At 29.7% G+C, this 19812-nt stretch overlaps 2 protein-coding genes across 2 annotated transcripts in view; one reads left to right on the top strand and one right to left on the bottom strand.

The window, feature by feature from the left end:
- Window positions 1–19812, bottom strand: part of LOC107441924 (GATA zinc finger domain-containing protein 14) — a 214804-nt gene that overhangs the window by 80378 nt on the left and 114614 nt on the right. The window lies entirely within an intron of this gene.
- Window positions 1090–5759, top strand: LOC107441921 (hornerin). The gene is made up of 4 exons (XM_016055330.2): window positions 1090–1215; window positions 3361–3649; window positions 4566–4914; window positions 5628–5759. The coding sequence occupies exons 1-3, from the start codon at window positions 1207–1209 to the stop codon at window positions 4898–4900; spliced, it is 633 nt and encodes a 210-aa protein (XP_015910816.1). The 5' UTR covers window positions 1090–1206; the 3' UTR covers window positions 4901–4914; window positions 5628–5759.

Below are 19812 nucleotides of genomic sequence, written 5' to 3'. Positions count from 1 at the left end.
TAATGATAAAAAATTTATGGAAGATAACTCCCGCTAACTTTTGGAGAGCGAGACTCATAATTTTAAACTTGGAACCCCGTTCTTGTTTTGGGAATTTAAACTCAAATGATAACGCCTCTGAAACTTTACCATTCCTATTGGTTCCAACATGCTATAACCACTTCATTTTTCCTAAATATAACTGATTTTTAGCATTTTAAAACTATTATTATTAAAAGGAAACGCCAAAAAGAATTATATGTTGTACTTGATATTTGAAATTTTAAGCATTCAAATGATTTAGAAACCGGTAACATACTTATAGGTTAAAACTGATGGTTAGGTTGAAACTGTAGTCTAGTTCGTAATTGATTAAAGTTAGAAATATTTCGATATTTGATTCCACTTTTCCTTGTTAAAATTTAAAAAAAGTGATACATAAATTTAGAATGGAAATTCAGGAGAAATACGTCAAATACTACTCAAATACGAATACTTCAAATTAACTCTTAAAAAATGTGCTTTCATCTTCTTCAACATCGAATCCCAATCATTACCTTCCTCACAATTTTAGACAGCCTTGGTTCTTGAGACAATTACTCTACCATCTCGTTTTTGATCATGTGAATAGATCGTAAGATATTTCACATTAACATATCTCAGAAATTGCTGTTTTGCAGTTTCTCTTAATGTATTCCAATTTGCTCAATCTCACCCTGACCCACGGCTATCACCTTCTTCAGGGAGTAAAAAACTCATAACCAGGAGCGATGTATCTCTCAGACTATGCAAAATGAAACCAATGATAAAATTTATTGACATTGATTCTATTTGATTCATTATTTCTTGCATTAATTTCATTTGAAAAAAAAATCGTTTGCTAATTGAAGGTGAAATAATTGTTCTTTTCAGACGACATTTTAAGGTAAATCATGGAGAGATCGTTGGGACCATTTCGCTTGACCACGTGAAGTTTTCTCAAACGATATGCAAGGTTAATTCATGCCTGACCTCAATATTGTGGCACTGAAAGGATAAACTTTTTGGACACGCCCAAGGGTGAAAGTAAAGAAATGAAGAAAAAAAAATACTTGAACTTTCACTTTCGTATTAATTTTTTCATTGAGACGATCGACTATAAATACTCAGACCGAATCAACATGGATCAACACAACTTCTCCATCTCTCTCCAATAGGACTAATCAGCTCAATTCTTTTACAAGCATCATGAAGGTGGTGAGTAGTCTTAAATATCAGACTCAAATTGAAGTATAGTTTGCTAAAATAAGTTGAAGAATAGTTTGCTAAAATAAGTTGAAGTATAGTTTGTTAAAATAAGTTGAAGTTTAGTTTGAAAAAAATAATCATATAAAATTATAAAACAATTCTCTTAAATATAATGTTTAAAGTAGCTTTAAAATTGTTTTTAAAATACTTTTCTTTAAAAAAGTTAAAATTTCTTATTAAAAAGAATTGAACAATTTCTAACTGTAAAATCTAAACTGTTTTGAAATATTTTTGAAAATTTTAAAATAACAAACAAGTCTAATTATACTTCACTCAACTCTATTCAATAAGCTTAAAATAAATTTTTTAATTCGTATTCTTAATTATTTACAAATTTCAAAACAATTTTACTTTTAAAATTTCAATTTTAAATTTTAAATTTTCAAAGCTAGTACAAAAATTCAATTAAGCATAAAAATAAAAATTTCCTATTTACATTTTTAAAGTATCATTTAATAATTTTAAAACTATGAAGTAAATATCTGTGTAATATCTTTTTATAAAACTGTCGGTTTCAACTTAAGGAAATTTATCAAATTTGACAATTTTTAATACATCAAATTTTAACTAAATTCGCTTATCCTTTCTTTCAGTTAAAAAGTTGAATCTGTTAATTTTAAATGTATTAATTAAGAACTTCTTTTAAAATATTTCATAAAGCGGAATACTAAAATAGTAAATAACACTATTTTATTTGTTATTTTATTCAAAAAAAATAGTTAAGTACTAAAATAAAACTTTAAATTAATTTAAATAACTTGCAGATTTAATAAAAAAAAAACTTATTTCCAATAAAAAATTTCAATGAAAACTACATGAAAAAATGGAAAAAAGAATTAGTTTGTCCTCAGGAAACTGAAACATTTTTGATGGTATAGCATTGAGGTTAAAATCCATAAACTAAAAATTTCTGAAATAATCATTTTAGTTTTTACTTACACGCACCAAAAGGAATAATATGTTATAGAATGCTCATTAAAAATGAAAATAATGCTATTTGTAAAAAAAAAAATTACATGCTTAACAAGTGTCTTTAGTTTTATTATTTAATATTTATAATATTTTCATCCAATTTAAATATTTTGACACTTTTTGCTTTTATTTATTATAATATCAAAACAATGCAGATTTACTATAGTAAATATTGAAACAAAATATTCCAGAATATGAATCTACTTATAGCATAAAATAAAAATGTGAATTTTTTTTACAATAACTGTTAACATATTCCTATCTGAAGTTAATCTGAAAGAATAAAGATATTTGTTTTTTTTTAAAAATTAAGTTAAAATAGCAAAAAGTATAAATTTAATTATTTATCTTTAACGGCCATCTTTAACGGTAAGCTATATAAATCTTGCAAAAAAAATCAAAAAAAAAATTTTGTTACTGAATTCTAACAAATATTCACTAATAACAAGAAAAGAAGTAAAAAACAGCATATTTTTCTCATTATTATTTTAATTTTTTCAATAATTTAAATAAAAAAATATAATAGGTTTCATTATAATTCATACATATTAATAAAAAGGAATATTAACAAATATTCATTAATATTAGTAAAAAATTTCGAGGAACAATATATTTTTATTATTTTAATTTTAAATTCTTTAATAATTTAATGAGAAAACTATACAAAATGTCATTACAGATAATTTAGATATTGAAATCTCTTGAAATTCATATTAATATTTCGAAACGCTTTAATTATTGTTAATGTATCCTACATATTTAATAAGTAAATCTTCAAAGTCAAAATACCAAATTATCATTAAGCTATTTTTCCCTGTATCTTAAGATTCTAAATCTTAAGAGTCATTTATAATCGCTACGTAAAGAGTGCATGATGTCAATGATCAAACTAAATTGTTATTTTGAATTTGAATTCATTTAAATTTAATATTTAAAAAAAACAATAAGATTTTTTCTTTAAATTTATGCAAGTAAATTAACTATTGTAAACCAGCAAATTACGCTGCAACAAAAAATTTAGATTTCCCGTTAAGTCCCAGCCTAAAAGATCATAATTTTGAAAGTCTTAGTTGCAAAGCATGATATCAAACTTAATATTTATATTATTGCTATATTCCGCAGATCGCTCTTGTTTTGTGCATGGCCGCCGCCGCCATGGCTCAATACCACGGACATGGATATGCTCCAGCTCCAGCACCAGCTCACCAGGTTGTCCATGTTCAACCTGCTGCTCACCATGCTTCATCCCAAGGACATGCCTATGGTGCTCACGGACAAGCCGCCTCTGGATACGCCGCCCATGGAGCTAACAGCCATGCCGACCGTGGACACTATGCTGACCGTGCTCACGCCGCCCATGGTCACCATAACGCTGGTGGATACGCTGCCCATGATGCCCAGGCTGCTCAAGGTACTTTTTTTTCTCCAATTTGCTATGGTGAAAATGTTCATATAGTTACATTATTAATAATGTTTGTAATAATACTTCACTGCATAAACATTTAGTTATTATAAATTCCGTTCAAATATTTGCACCTACAAATTAGTTCAAATTTCAAAAAAATAAAATGACAAACATCATTACATTTTAAAAATTTTCTAGTCTACAGCTAACTTCAAATATTTTTAATATTTTTTTGGTTTTCAAAATTATAGATCTTATTACCGCACATTCAGTAAAAAATACAAAACTTAAATTATAGATCTTATTACCACACATTTAGTAAAAAATAAGAAACTTAAAAGTAAATTTAACCGAATAAACAGTTTTTTATGCCATTCTCTAAGGTAGCTTGGTAAAATTACCAACATTTACCACATTTAGCAAATTTTATCAAATATTATAAAAACGTATTTTATTGTTTATTTTAACAAATTCTTTACCAAAGTTCTTCGTTAAAAATTACCGAGCTTTTTGTTATTCCCATAGAACCAGAAACTAGGTAAATTTTACTATATTCTAGTGGTTTTACCACACTTTTTGTTCTCGATATATTAACATGAGCACACAAAATTTTTAAAAATATAAGTCATAGATATGTAGGCTTTGCATACTTACGAGTATCTTAACTAGTTAACGCCTTATACAAAATTTTTAAAAAGTAATAGTCTGAGCAAAATTAAGATCAAATTAAAAATTAATCAAATATAATAAAAATATATAATAATAAAGAGAATAATAAAGTAATAATATAATAATAAAATTAGAGTTCAAAGATAATATTCAGCTGTTTTAGTTAAAACAATAATCACCAAAGCTAAATAATAAGTTTTTTAAGTTTAGATTATATATGAAATAACGTCTATAATATGAATTCTTTTTCCAGCTTCCAACTATGGCAAATACAGAAACACCGGAGCTTACGCTCACGATAAGGGAACTGGATACGAAAAGGCATACGCTTACGACAAGAAAGCCGGACACCACGCAGTCCTCGCTGACCACGGTGCCCAATCTTCCAGCCACGCTACCGCTGACAAGGCCGCACACCACAATGTTGGAGCTTACGCTCAAGCCGGACACAACAAATACGGATCCCATGACAGACAAGCAGCTCAATCTCATGGAGTTCAAGCTCACCAAGCCTCTGCTCATGGTCAACATGGAAGCGGACACCAACAAATGTACTTCCAAGGACCCGGATACGCATACAAATACTAAATACCATCCAACTGGTAAGTAATATAGATACAATCGATGCACTTAAAAAAAACTTTAAAAACATGTTAAAAAAAGATTTTGAAAACATCCAAATTTCAAAGTTTAAAAAATATTTTGCTGCAGATGCAGCACTGCCTAAAAAACTAAAAAGGGTGACGATTTAAAAAAAACGAAGGTTTTTGGAAATAGGAAACTAGCTGGAAACAGCAACACATTGATAATAACAAAAACTTAAAATAAAAATTAACGCATCTAAATTTTGCAGAACTTCGAAACCGAATTAAAACTACTACACTTTTTGTTGTCCTAAGTAGTATTGCATTCTAATATTGCATGTAGCTCCCCTTGCTGTTAGATTACAGGGAGAAACAGTGCTAATTTACAAAAACATATTAATTTATTTTAAATTTGGCTCCTATGGGTTGGTAATAAAAAAAAATGCTTTGCAAACAGCTTCCTGATGCTCCTATGCATTTTAAAGCTATTTCTTAACAAAATGTCACGAAAATGCTCCCTAACATGTATAACATTAATTTATTTTAATAAATTTTCAACAAATTAAAGATAAGTTTGAATAGCAATTACGTTTAACTTATTTTAATAAAAAAGTGCTGAAAAAATGATATAAAGTTATAAATTTTATATAAGTAGCAAATTATTGAAATATGTGATGTTGTGTAAGATTCAGTTCAGAATTTCTCTAAGATTTGCATGTTTTATTTTGCAGATATTCGATTGAACCCGAATTTACTGAAATGGACTGGACCAACTGTAACTCGTCTGTTGTTATTAATTTATTACCTTCTTGTTGTTTGTAAGAAAAATATAAAAATCATTCAATAAAAAATTTAAAAGAAAATTTTTTCGACTTTGTCATCATTTACATCCTACAATTCAAAATTAATTATTCGAACCATTTGCATTTCATGTTTTCGAATATTACTAACTTCGATAATTATTTCAGAAAACAATTTTCTATTCTTCATCTAAAATTTGCCAATAAATGACTCGATGGGAAAATAATTGTATTAAGTCTCCGATTCAGTTTTAGTTCAGTACATTATTTCCTTTGCCTTTAGAATTTTTAACAACCAAAATACTAATTTTTTGCTCCTAATGAAATAAGATTTTGAAAAAAATCAAATTAACTAATGACAACTTTAAAATTAAAATTTCAATATAACTATATGAAAATATTGCACAAATAAAAGGCTAAGTAATAACATTTAACGAACTATAATGAAATTCTTATTTAGCTCGAAAAAATACAGCTTTGCATTGTTCACTGAAATATGAGATAGGTATATCCCATTTAAATGAAACTAATCTTTTAAATTGAATTTCATATGAAAAGAATTTGTTCTTAAATAACCTGTAAAAGCACCAAGTTAAAATGAACAGTGCTTGAAAATCTTATAAGTACAATATGATGCGTTAATCCCTTTAAAAACTTTATCTAAAACTCTGCTTGTAGTAGAATAAAATAACTAAGTGAAATAATATCAAAGGTATTTATTGTTAAATAATATTGAATTTCGAAAATTAAAACTAATATAAAAACATTTTTTTCAAATAACACTTACCATGAGTAGCAAATAATTTTGAGTATTTTCAACCATTTATTAAAGGCAAAACTTATCTCAAATTCAACACTTTGTGCAGACAAAATGACAACATAAAGCAAATGTATTTGATGTTAAAATAAAATATAGTTTATAATAAAATATTAATTAATATCACCATTTGTTGTTAAATATCATTTAGCAGTTAGATCACTTCAAATATCTGAAATATAATATTATATGTTTTTCATACATAATAATAACAATATTTTTTTAATTCATACAAACAAATTATCTTTATTTATTGTTTAGCTTTTCATGAGAAAAATGTATGCAACATTAATAAAAAAAAATATTCGATCGACAATAATTTTTTTAAAAAATTTAAAATCAAAGCTTGAATTTCGATATTTGCTTCTAAATATCAACTAATCGTTTCAAAGCAATAGAAGTGAATCAATTTATGTAATTTATCTATGAAGCTTTTAAAAATTTATTGAAATAAGCGACATTTAAAAAATTTACAACTCTTCATTAGATAAAAGAAAATACAAAATAGTAAAGCAATGATCATATTCAATAGAAAATAATTTAAAAACTTTAAATTGTGAATGCTTATTTAAACATATTTTTAATACCATCTAATCATCCAAAAATTTAGCAACAGAGTTCGCCAAAATAGGTCCCTAAGTTTTTTTTTTCTTCTTTGATCATTTGAAAAAATCCATTTTCATCGTTGATTTTTTAATGAGAATTTGGTAAACATCCATAACTTTTACAAGAGGGACTTGCTTAAATAAAGATCATAATTTTGATGATATCTGCCTTCCTCGATTCATTTTCGCAATTTTACGTAATTTATGTGATATGTGTTTTAAACAAATTGTTAAAATATTTATATACTTCTGTAATGACATATGTAAACAATTTTATAATTTTTAACAATTTCTCAAATATTAAACAGGATTGAAACAAATATTGGAAGTATAATTCATTACTTGAACTTTCAGTTTATTAAAAGCACCTTCATTATATTTGGTACCTATGAAACAAACTTTTAATTGTTTTTACTTTTTCTAGTTAATTAGCTCATGTAATTTGTATTTTCCTTAATCACGATTTTATTAATTGAAATATATATGGATAAAAAAAGTTAGTAAGCAAAAAATTAAAAAAAAAAATTTTTTTTTAATTATGCCTGAAATTAATATCTTCTTCAAGGAATATTTTATTAGCTCTCAAATAAACCAAAATTAGAACAAAAAAAAAGTCGAAAACAAAAGGTTTTCCCCATAATATACTTATGTTAACGTTCCTTAGCATGACTTAGCTCTGATCAATAATCTACACAGTTACTGTATGTTCTGCTGGCTCCTGTATCTGACAAAATTTACATTTATAAAAACTAACTTTTTGATATGTTTTCATTCTTAGTTCTAGGGTTTTCGGCTATCAATGTTCAATTCTACAGCCTCGTAATTTTAAACAAAATCCAGAAAACAAGGGAGATCTTGGATCAAGTATTGCAAGAAATTTGCATTCGTGGTGTACTGTCTGATGGAACTAGCCTGAATTTGCGTTTCATGAAAAGAAAAACCATGGAAACCTCTCATGGTTAGACTGACGGCGAGGGAATCCTAACCCATGATCCATCTACCAGTGAGGATATTTTAATCAGCAGTGTGATCGGTAATGAGATCAGCAATGTGATCGGTACGCGTCGGGAGCAAAATTCGTATCGAGCAGTCAGCGCTGCGATTCGAATCTGGGTAACTTCATTAGGAGGCGAACGCTCTATCCCTTGAGAAAACATATACTACTTGCATGCATATATATATATATATATATAAATACAAGAAAACACTAAGAAAGTTAAGTTAATATTTAAATTAAANATATATATATATACACTTCCCCTATGTAATGCTATGTGACGCTGAATTACATATTCGAAATTTCCTTATTCCTTATTTATTAAGTAACTAATTGATGTTTTTTTTCACGTTAGTTCTTGAAATTTTTATCCCTGCTCCCAATTACGAAATGTTAAATTTCAAGGTTGCGAGTGTTTTTAAAACTTTTTTTAAGTTGTTATAGTGCTTTAAAAGCTAAAAAGGAAATTGCGTTTATACACCGAGAAAAAAATATGGTTAAAACTATCGAAATATACTAAAATTTACTGCTTTTCTGGCTCTATGGGAACACCAAAAAGCTCAGTAGTTTTCACCGGAGCTCTTTGGTAATGACTTCTGGTAAAATTAACAATAAAATATGACATGAAATGTGATAAAATTTGATATATGTGGCAAAATTTGATAATTTTATTCGTGATATCTTAGAAAATGACTTGAAAAGCATTTTGATTAAATTTACAGATTAATTTTGTAATTTTTACTGAATGTATGGCAGTAAAAGAATTATAATTATGAAAACCAGAATTTTCGGTAAACCGTTACCAAATGAATGGTTTAAATAAGCTATATTTTGGATTTTATTACCAAAATTATGTTTGTTTGTTTTTTAAATCAGAAATGCCATTACTTCATAGTATGGTAATTTTACCGGAAATTTTTTTTCCGTGTATAATTTTCTGATGGTTAACATGGAAGAAGTAGAATCCCTTTTCCTATTTAAAAGAGATCCTTACGGACATTAAGAGCATCTTTAAACTGCAAACAATTAAGAAAAATATCGTTCTAATACATTGCGTTCGTAAAATCCTAACAAACGTAATAAATAAAGGAAAACCACGTGAATAAAGTCAAATAAATGCACAAAAATAGACTTATAGCAGAGGTGGCCAACCTGCGGCTCGCGAGCCACATGCGACTCTTTGAAGGATTATTTGTGGCTCTCGATAAATGTACCCGAGTTCCCTTTTAATTTTCGTGCTATTATATTTTAAAAAATTATCATCGTTCCGTATGTGTTTCAAAATGTCTTTTCAATTGCTGAGAACAAATATGAAAGACTAAGTGCAACAATGTTCAATTCTAGGTAAGTTTTCCATTTCCAATATAATTATGACACAAAAAGCATCTGGAGAATTAGAATGAATAGAGATGAAAGAAGATCAAGCTCTACAATTAAAATATAACTCGACGTTGATTACTGAATTTTGGAAATTTGTACCAGACTCGAAGTATCCTGAATTAAAAAAGGCTGATTGTAAAATTATTTCAATAATCGGAACAACGTACTTATGCGAATCATTTTATTCCACTTTAAAATTCGTGAAATCCAAACACCGATCAGTATTAACTAACTAGCATCTCAAAGAATTACTGAGAAGTACTGACACCAATTAGTCACCAAATTTTTAAGAATCATCAAGAGAAGTAAAATAAATGTGTTTAATTTTTGATATTTAAATTCAATACACACACATTTGTACTTTTACTTATATGTTCTCAATAAATATAATTTAAGTAAAAAAAAATTTTTTTTTCATAACTTTTAAGTACGTATTTAATTGAGGCTAGCGAAAAATTTCAAATTTTGAAAAATGGCTCGACTATCAAGGAGCTTGGCCACCCCTGACTTATAGTTTCGGTTCCATTTACAAAAATCTTCTTCAGTGTCGAAACTCAAAATTTTTTCACTTCGACAGTTGAAAAAGTATCGACTGGTTTTTTTTATTGAAAAAATACCTCCTTACACCCCAGAAATTATGAATGAATGAAAACTTAAATTATTTTTCTCGTATTTACTCCGCACCATTGCACTCTTTGTGTAAAAAAATTGAGAATAGCTGAAATATAATATGCCATGCAAGGATATCAATTAGCTGTTATGAACACATGCTTTTTTTTTTCATGCCACGCGTTGCAAATCGACCAAACTTAGTTTCAAGTGAGTGTGTCAGTAAGCCAAAAATTCAAAAGATTTTTTTGTGGATTTGTTCGAATATCGCCATGTCCCCCGCGCACTCCCTTCATTTCTGTTACATGATTAATATTTTTCGAACGTCTGTAGGGATGACGATCGAAGTCCCCTTCATTCCGATAAAGGGGCTCCCCATCCTCTTCCAAAGTGCATCACTTCCTTCCTCCCACAATCCCTGGTCACCCCCTGCAATGAAGCTTATGTTGTTCCGTCCCCTGTCCCCCTCTTTTAAAAACTCACGTCACCCTATTTCACCCCGACGTTTGCGTTTTCACAACCATCCCTCTCTCCCCCTTCTTCGTGATCTTGCACCAGCGTTCCATGACACTCACGGATCAAAATGATGAAAAATGGAACGTTTCATTCCATGAATGAGCCAGGAATACAGATGGAACAAATGGAGCTCTAATATCATATAAGAGGCATAGCTTATAATTTCAAAAAAGTAAAATTTAAAATATTCAAACCATATGTGAAATTACACTATCAAAAGGAAATAGAATAGTAAAAATGAAAAAGTATTTAGTGATTTAATTGTTAAACTTAGAAATAATATTAATTCAACTTTTAGTTTTGTATTATGTTATGATGAACGATGCAGTTTTCAATCATCAATGTTTTAAAAATGTATCGTAGGATGATAACCAACCTACAAAGCTTCATTTGCTATTGAATTTTTCATGTATAAATTTTTTTTAATTAAGTAACTAATGTTTTTGTTCGTTTTTTTTAAATTACAAAATATCCAAGGGAGCCGTTATGGGTCAGGGGATAGAGTGCTAGCACCCCAATGAAGTGGCCTATGTTCGAAACTCAGCGATGACTGGTTGATGCGAATTCCGTACCCGGGTAGCACCGAACACAGTGCTGACGTCAAATATCCTCAGTGATAGATGGATCAAAGGTTAAAGTCCGTCAGGCTGACTAAGGAGGGTTTTCGTGGTTTTCCTCTCCCTGTAACGCAAATGCGAATTATTTCCATCAAAAGATCCTCCATGAAATCAAATTTCTTCTAATACTTGATCCAGAACTTCCCTTGTCTTCTGAATTAGGTTCACAATTACAAGGTTAAGGAGTTGAACATTGGTTGTCGTAAACTCAAGATTGGGTCAGCTGTTCAACGACGATTATTAAATAAAATAAATCTAACAAATGTATTAAAAATGTAATATAGTATTATAATATATCTTATTGCAATTTCTTTCATTCTTATCATAATTTGTATTTTTACAGAACTTTATATAATGAATCAGACTGATGACACTAAAATATGTCAGTATTTAAATTACTATAGGGAGCAACATCACAGACTAGTGTAAATGGAGCGCTGAAGATCAATAGCTTTGGAAGCCCTCCCGATAAATGTTAAAATCCAGGAGATTCCTTCCGAAAATGAAAAACAATATGATTAAATCCAGGGGATTTAATATTTCTCTCAATTATTGCTTAAAGCACAAAAATCGAAGAAAAAATTCAAAATACTTTGACGCAAAATGCCATTTACTCTTTGTGCTTACAAATTATAAAGTGAAAGAAACTACTTACGGCATGATTCTTGCTTTGTATTTCAAAGATAGAGCAGTTATGGACTTATCAAAATATTTCTATAATTTGTTACAGCAGATTCAATTTCCCAATATCAGATATTTACTAATTCAATTCAAAAAGAAAGTTTTTAAAAAATTAAACATAAAATATTTAGCTTGTTAAAGAAATTGTCTAATTAATTTCATAAATAAAGTTGTCAGCTATAGCTTTTAATATTTCTACGAAATCAAAATCAATTCCATTTTTTAAGAGTCCCATATTTAAATGCCCCTCTGGGTTCCATTTTAAATATCTAATAAGGGTTCCGTATGGTTCCATATCGGTCATATGGTTTAATAAGGGTTCCACTGGGTTCCATATTAATTATTAAACATTTTTTCATACTTCAAATCTGACCTTGAACAATGGAGTAAAATAAAGTGGGCGAATTACGATATAAAGTTCTGCACTTTGGGAGCATCATCCGTAAAATTCATTTAACCGTAAAATCTATTTTTACCGTAAAATATACTGTACTCTTTACAGTAATATTTATTTAATTAGAGCGATTCAGTGGTTTTACTGTAAAATTTGCAGTATATCAGTTTTTTGTTCAGTAATATGTTCCGATTAAAATGGATTTTACGATAAAAAAGAACCGGCTCTCTGTGTGCCAGTATTTTTTACCGTAATTTTTTACAGTAAAGAAATTACCATACTTTTATCACTTTAGAGAGCAATCGAAAGTGGGAACAATTTCTGGATTTAGTTTAATGAACCGATTTAAATTAAATGAGTTGTGGAATGTATAAACATACCAGTATTTAGCAACGGACGGAATTCAACAATTTATATATAAGTCTTATGAAAATCATTGCAATGAGAAGAAAAGGACCGGAATATGGTAATATTTACCTTTTTATGGCTCTATAGGAGCATTAAAAAGCATGGGAAATTTTACCAAAGAGGACTGGTCATGACTTTTGGTAAAATTAACAATAAAATATAGTTTAATAATATGTGATAAAATTTGGTAAATACGATGAAATTCGATCAATTTATCATGAGACCTTAAATCATATCCAAAAAACTCTTTAATTCGTTAAATTTAATTTTATAAGTTAACTATAAAATATGGTTTTATTACCAAGTTGTTTGCAAGTAAATGTGGCGAAATTTGGTAATTTTGTCATGATACTTTAGAGTATACCTTTTATGTTGTTAAATTTACTTTTCAGTTATATATTATTACTAAATGTGTGGAAATAAGAATTATGATTTTGAAAACTAAAATTTCTGGTAAACCGTTACCATACGAACGGAAAATTACCAAATGAATGGTTTAAATATCGTATTATTTGTTTCTATTACCAGAATTATGATTTTTTTTAACCATAAATTTCATTATCACACAAAAATGATAATTTTACCAAAATTCTTCCACCGTATGCATTAGCTCAAAATATTGTTGACTTCTAAATTTTGGAGAATAATTATTAAGTAGTGCATATAAACTAAAAAAATTTAAAGAAAAAAACAAATAATCTTCAATTTCTAATATAATTATTCGAGTGAAAATTTTTATCATTTAATAATATGTTTCCTTTAAAATCTGTATTAAAAATTAAAAATTCATAAAGATACCCATTATTATTAAAAAATAATTTTTATAATGATTTTTTATCAAAAATTTAAATATTTATTTGTATATTTATTTCTGATTGTCTAACCTAATAAGTTTAAGAAGGATATCATCCCGTAAGCCCAACTTCAGCAGAATGACTCAAGTTGTTCCCGAATAAAGCATTTCACAGTACTTAATCATATATTTGTTTAAGTTTTGTTTAATTTAATAAACTTACAAATAATTATTTGAAAGGGTCGTAAAATTTAACTATCTGCAAGAGCTTTATATAAAGAAAAAAAAAACAATAAATATCTTGTATGCATTAATAAAAGAATTCGAAGCATCATAAATCCTTCGAAAGAGACAAGATTTTCAAGTTGATTTCATAGAAATGTTCGATTTCCATTGATAAAGATCAGTTACAGTTTACGCAATGGTTACTTACCCTCTCTCTCTCTCCACCCCTAGAACATGACTCAAAAGGGATACCAGAGAATGAAATAGGGGGTCTCTGACTGATCCCCGTGTTCCAATAATCAACGCTTCATCCTCCCCCCTCTTTTTTTTTATTCCGTTTTTTCCTTCCAATTCCCATTCGGCTATGAGTTATTCCACAAGGAAAATGAAAGAACATGCCTCTTTTCGGTAAAGTCATTATTTTTTTCCGTTCCGCCATCTTTGGTCACATTATGCAGTTCCCGAGTAAACGGCATCAGTATAATTCTTGAAACCACTGAAAAATAATTTAAAATTTATTGTTGTTTTTTTTAACATTTCAAAACTTTTCATGGACGATTTTTGATGTTTATTTAAATTGTAAGATAAAAAGAGTAAAATTAAAAGACGAAATTAATTACCAAAAGAATTTATGCGTTCCATAAAAAAAAATAAGCGTACGATTTTCGATAATTAGAATACAATTACTTAAGCTGAAAAATATTATGATCGATGCAAACTTTTTAAATTTGAATTTATCTTTAGCATTTCTATCATAAAATTTGTCTGATTTTCTATTTTTTCCTGAAAAAGGCTTTTTTTTTCTTTCTTTTTTTTCCTGTATTCTCTTATTATATCTAAATATTTTATATTTTATTCATAAATTTGTTAGATTTTTAATTAATTTTTATTTATATTTTATTCATAAATTTGTTATATTTTTATTTCTTTTTAGTGCATTTCACTCTTCTTATGTTTAGAGGTCCTTATATTTCTGTACCCCATCCCCGAGCATCCTTATACTTCAACACGCCACTGATGAAAAGTAAAATATTTACTTAGAATATTTCTGGAAAGATATTAAAATATAAAAATATTCGTTAATAATTTTCTGGTATTTTAAATTATGTAAATACATTTTTCATTAAAGGAAATCACTAATTTTAAAGTTTTATTATGGTAAACATCAATTTCAAAATTAAACTAATTTGCGCATGAATTTCAATTTTCACGAAATATTTTTTTTTATCTATTTTATTTGACGATATTTAAATAGCAATTTTAAGTTTATCTCACAATTCCCCTTTATGAGAAATTTTATTGAAGAAAATCAAATTAGAAATTATCTCATTTAAAATCATTCGTTAAAAAAATTAAAAACACATATATTTCTTTAAAATATTTTTTTAAACGGACATGTAATAAAAAAAAATGCATTATGTTATAAAATAAACAGTATTTATAACAGTTCCTTCATAACATTCTCAAAGCCGAATGACCAAAAATGTCTGACATTGATTAGCCGTTTAGAATTTCACTTTTAATAGCTTGTATTTTCTGCTCAGTGACGTCATAGCATACGACTCAGTATTAATGATCGGGTTAATGAGTCATTTGTAGAGGATTGAAAAATATTTTACAATTTTTGAAAAAAAAAAATTTTTCTTTCTTTACTTATGGACATGCGGTTCCCATTTGTAAGTGACACCAGAGAAAAAAGGGTACTCATTTCGTCCTTTTTTTTTCTCCTCAAACTCTAGAATTGTAAATTGAAATCATATTGTGGAAAAAAGGGTAAAAAGGACGAATTTTGTTCCCAGGAGAAGTATATAATGCCACGATAATTTGATTTTATTCATACGTCTACACTATGAATCATTATGTATAATCACAATTGTCTATGTAATAACATTATTTTATTATTTTATGCGTTTTTTTAAAATTTAATTCCTTACAAGGAAGTATGATTTATAATAACTTTTGACAGTAAATTATATTTTTCTTTGTGCACTCAATTTTAACTTTAATTAGCTTTGAAAACTTCTGTTAACTTAAAAACTGTTCCACAAGGTGCTCCATAATAACTGCCTTTAATATAAAATTTTAGAATCTTTTTTCAAAAGTGAAAATGGAAAAAAATAGACAATAATGATCAAAAACTAATATTTAAGTGAACGGAAATATAAAACCGCTATCGAAATCTGTAACCACTATTGAAGTGGGCAGGTGCACAAATTCATAATTTTAGCTTCAAATTAACTTTAAAATTAGCTTTAAGAGCTTCTATTATTTTTAAAACTGATCTACAAGGTGCGAATTAATATCCACCTTTAATATCTGTTTTTATAATCTATTTTTCAGAATTGAAGATTGAAAAGAATAGACATTATGGGCCAAAAATTGATATTTAAATAAGGAAAAATACAAAACTGCCATCGAAGTCTGTAATCACTATTGAAGATAACAGGTGTACAAAACATCAAATCACAATTTAAAAGTTGGGAACTAAAGGGTTATTCTGTTTCCAACATACTAATTTTTTGAGCCTCAATTCCTACACTTTTCTGTCTTTATTTTTGACAAGGGTTCTAAAATTATATATTAAAAGAGGTCACTACAAAATACCCAATATTAATTTAGCAAATCTCTCTCCATTCTGTTTAAAGTTTTCACCAAACGCACTAAGTTTAAAAAAATGTAGGAGAATATTGTATACACTACATAATATACGAAAATATTTTGAAAAAATTTCGGAATGATGGCAGTAATGTTAAAAACAATTTTTTGGTTTTATCAATTATTTATTTATTTACTGGCTCCCAAAGGCATCCAAGTGACTAAATATCCAACTTCCCATGACTTTTGCCTTCTCTATTACTCGATGATGGTATAGGAATAAAATTATTTCAAAATAAGAATTATTTTGAAATATTTTTAACACAAATATTTCTACAGTTAGATTTATTACATAAATTAACCATTAACTAAAATAAAATATTTAATATAACATTTGTCCCGCAGTGGATTGATCGCTAAGACACGGTTCCCAGCAGATCACCGAAGTCAAGCATCACTGGCTACGGTCAGTGTGTGGGTGGGTGACCACTAGGATCAGTCTGCGTAGGAACCGAGGGTGTGCGGTATGGGTCCTAGTTAAACTGTGCTACCGTAAAGTGCTCGACTTCGCGCGAAGGTCGTCGGGCTACCAAAGCGGGGGAGCCATCCCCTCCGCAGAGGATCAAAATTGTGATGGCATGTCTTCTGATCATCCTCATGGATGTTTCCCAGACCGTCGTCAATAGCCCATTGTGCAGCTCTAGTGCGACGTAAATTAACAGCAACTTAATATACCATTTATTGAAGTAAGTATTACGTCTATTTTCTAATTTATGTAAAATAAATTCGTTTATAAATTGTAATTACAAAGAATGATAATAAGAGTTTTCAATTATTTTAAAAATGAGCAATGGACAACGTAATGTTTACTGACGAGGTTGCTCATACATCTGCAGATTTCTATAATGTTAAATAAAAATCTTGAGATCATGGTGACTCACGCCTTAGGCTCTATACATTGACTGATAAGATAGCAGGTTCGTGACCCAAAGCCTCTGTGGAACCTTCAAACTATCGACAAGAAACCTTTTAATTTGATAATCAAATTTATTACAATACTAAATAAAATTCGGAAAGCATATTATTATTCTTTCTTCTGTGGCCCTGGATCATAAGAAGCAGTAAGTCTGAATTCCACCATAACCCTTGATGCATCTGAATTGGTAACGAATGTTATTACTCCTTCGTTTGTGACCCTTGGATCATAAACTGTAAGTTTGAACACCATAACCCTTCATTTATCTGAATTCTTAAAGTAGGTTATTATACTTTCGCATGTGGCTCTGAATCATAAGAAGCAATAAGTTTTAATTCCACAATAACCCTTGATGTATATGAATTCGCAACGTATGAGTCCCGGAGAGGACTGATCATTAAGACACGGTTCCCAGCAGATCACCGAAGTCAAGCATCACTGGTTGCGGTCAGTGTGCGGGTGGGTGACCACTTGGATTAGTCTGCGTAGGGACCGAGGGTGCGCGTTATTGATTTTCGTTAAACTGCTCTACCGTAAAGTGCTCGACTTCGCGTGCTGATCGTCGGGCCATCGAAGCAGAGGTGCCATCTAAATTCGCAACTTATGTTATTATACTTTAGTATGTGGCTCTCGATCGCAAGCAATAAGTTTTAATTCCACCATAACCATTGATGTATATGAATTCGCAACGTATGTTATTATACTTTCATCTGTGGCCCTAGATCATAAGATAATCGTAAGTTTGAATTCTACCCTTGATTGATTTATCTTTTTGCTGCTGACTTTTAAATCAAAAGCTTGTTATTCGCTTCTTCGCAAGGCTCAGAGCTGACTTGGAAGAATTCATCTTTCATCATCTCTGTTACAATCTGGAACCTTAACTTTAGAGGCAATAGTAGTAGTAGTTCATCTACGTCGCACTAGAGCTCCACAATGGGCTATTGGCAACTGTCTGGGAAACATCCCTGAGGATGATCCGAAGACATGCCATCACAATTTTGAACCTCTGCAGAGGGGATGGCACCCCCGCTTCGGTAGCCCGACGACCCGCACTCGAAGTCGAGCGCTTTACAGTCAAACAGTTTAACGAGAATCAATACCGCACACCCTCTGTCACCACGCAGACTAATCCTAGTGGTCACCCACCCGCACACTGACCGCAGCCAGTGATGCTTGACTTTGGTGATCTGCTGGGAACCGTGTCTTAACGATCAGTCCACTGCGGGACCTTAACTTTAGATCATTAGATTTTAGTCTCACCCTAAAAAGAGTCTATACTCCGTTCTTCTTTAAGTCATTCGAGTCATAAATTCAATTATGTAAGGCATCGTTAATAGTTAATATCTTTTGTCAGGCTTGCGAGCTTCAGTAGAGAAATAATGGTAAAATCTGTCTTCCAATTACAAAAATAGTATTAGTTGTAGAACTTTGTTTACGTCACATTAGAGCTGTTCAATGGGCTATTGGCGACGGTCTGGGAAGCTCCCCATAATCCGAGGAAATGGCAACCCAATTTTGATCCCCTGCAGTGGGGATGGCTCCCCCGCTTTGGTAGACCGACGACCTATGCTAAGTAGAGCTCCTTACGGAAGAATAGTTTAAGATGGACCGATGGTCCCCATCGGTCATTTCACTGGTTGAAAAAAGTGATCACCCACCCGCTCACTGACCACTGCCAATGATGCCTGACATGTGTGATCTATAGGGAACAGTGTCTTTACGATCAATCAACTACGGGACCAATTAGTTAAAAGAGATAGCAGGACTGGGAAAAAAAGCTTCATGTTCATACCCCAATGACTCCAAAAAATTCAGTTTTAACATGCTACTAGCCAAGCAAGCATTTAACTGAAGCATTATCATTTTCAAAAAATTTTTATCAGCACATAAATCGTATCATGGCTATAAGTTAAGCAAATTTACATATTAAAAAAAATATTTCGCCTCCTTTAATTCTTCTAGAATTGGAGGCCATGGATTTGAGTCCAGCTATAACTGAGAAAGAAAAATTTACTCTTCGTGTATTTCTTCTAAGAGTTTTATCTTTATCAGATGAATACTGATCAAAAGGAATCTGAGACACGGCTAGTGATCTTCCTTCTTATTGTTTTGTTCTATTTCCTCTTATAGTTTTTTTTCACAGTTTTAGTTTATGTAACCGTTTGATTTTCTTACATTGAGCAAAGTTTGAGCTTAGCCCAGAGTAGAAGAGTACAATTATCTAAACTTGCTTTGTATGTTTGTGGTTTGAAACATCAGTTTTTCGAAATGACAACAACAATACAGAAACTTGCATTGTGTTCATAAGCGTTCAGAGCTTTGTATGAATTAAATAAAGAATTTGGTTGCAGGTATTATACTTTCATCGGTCACGCTTAAATATTGCAGCGGGTTTATAGAACTAAGTAATTCCAATACCTCCAATGTACTGTATAAATATCTTTTAATATCTTAACATATAACATCTTTGTATTTTTGATTGCGACAGAGAAAGGCTCGCAAA

This window comes from Parasteatoda tepidariorum, chromosome 4, assembly GCF_043381705.1.
Source record: "Parasteatoda tepidariorum isolate YZ-2023 chromosome 4, CAS_Ptep_4.0, whole genome shotgun sequence".
NCBI lineage: Eukaryota > Metazoa > Arthropoda > Arachnida > Araneae > Theridiidae > Parasteatoda > Parasteatoda tepidariorum.
Note: the sequence above shows the minus strand (reverse complement) of the source record. Positions and strands in the feature narration are given on the sequence as shown.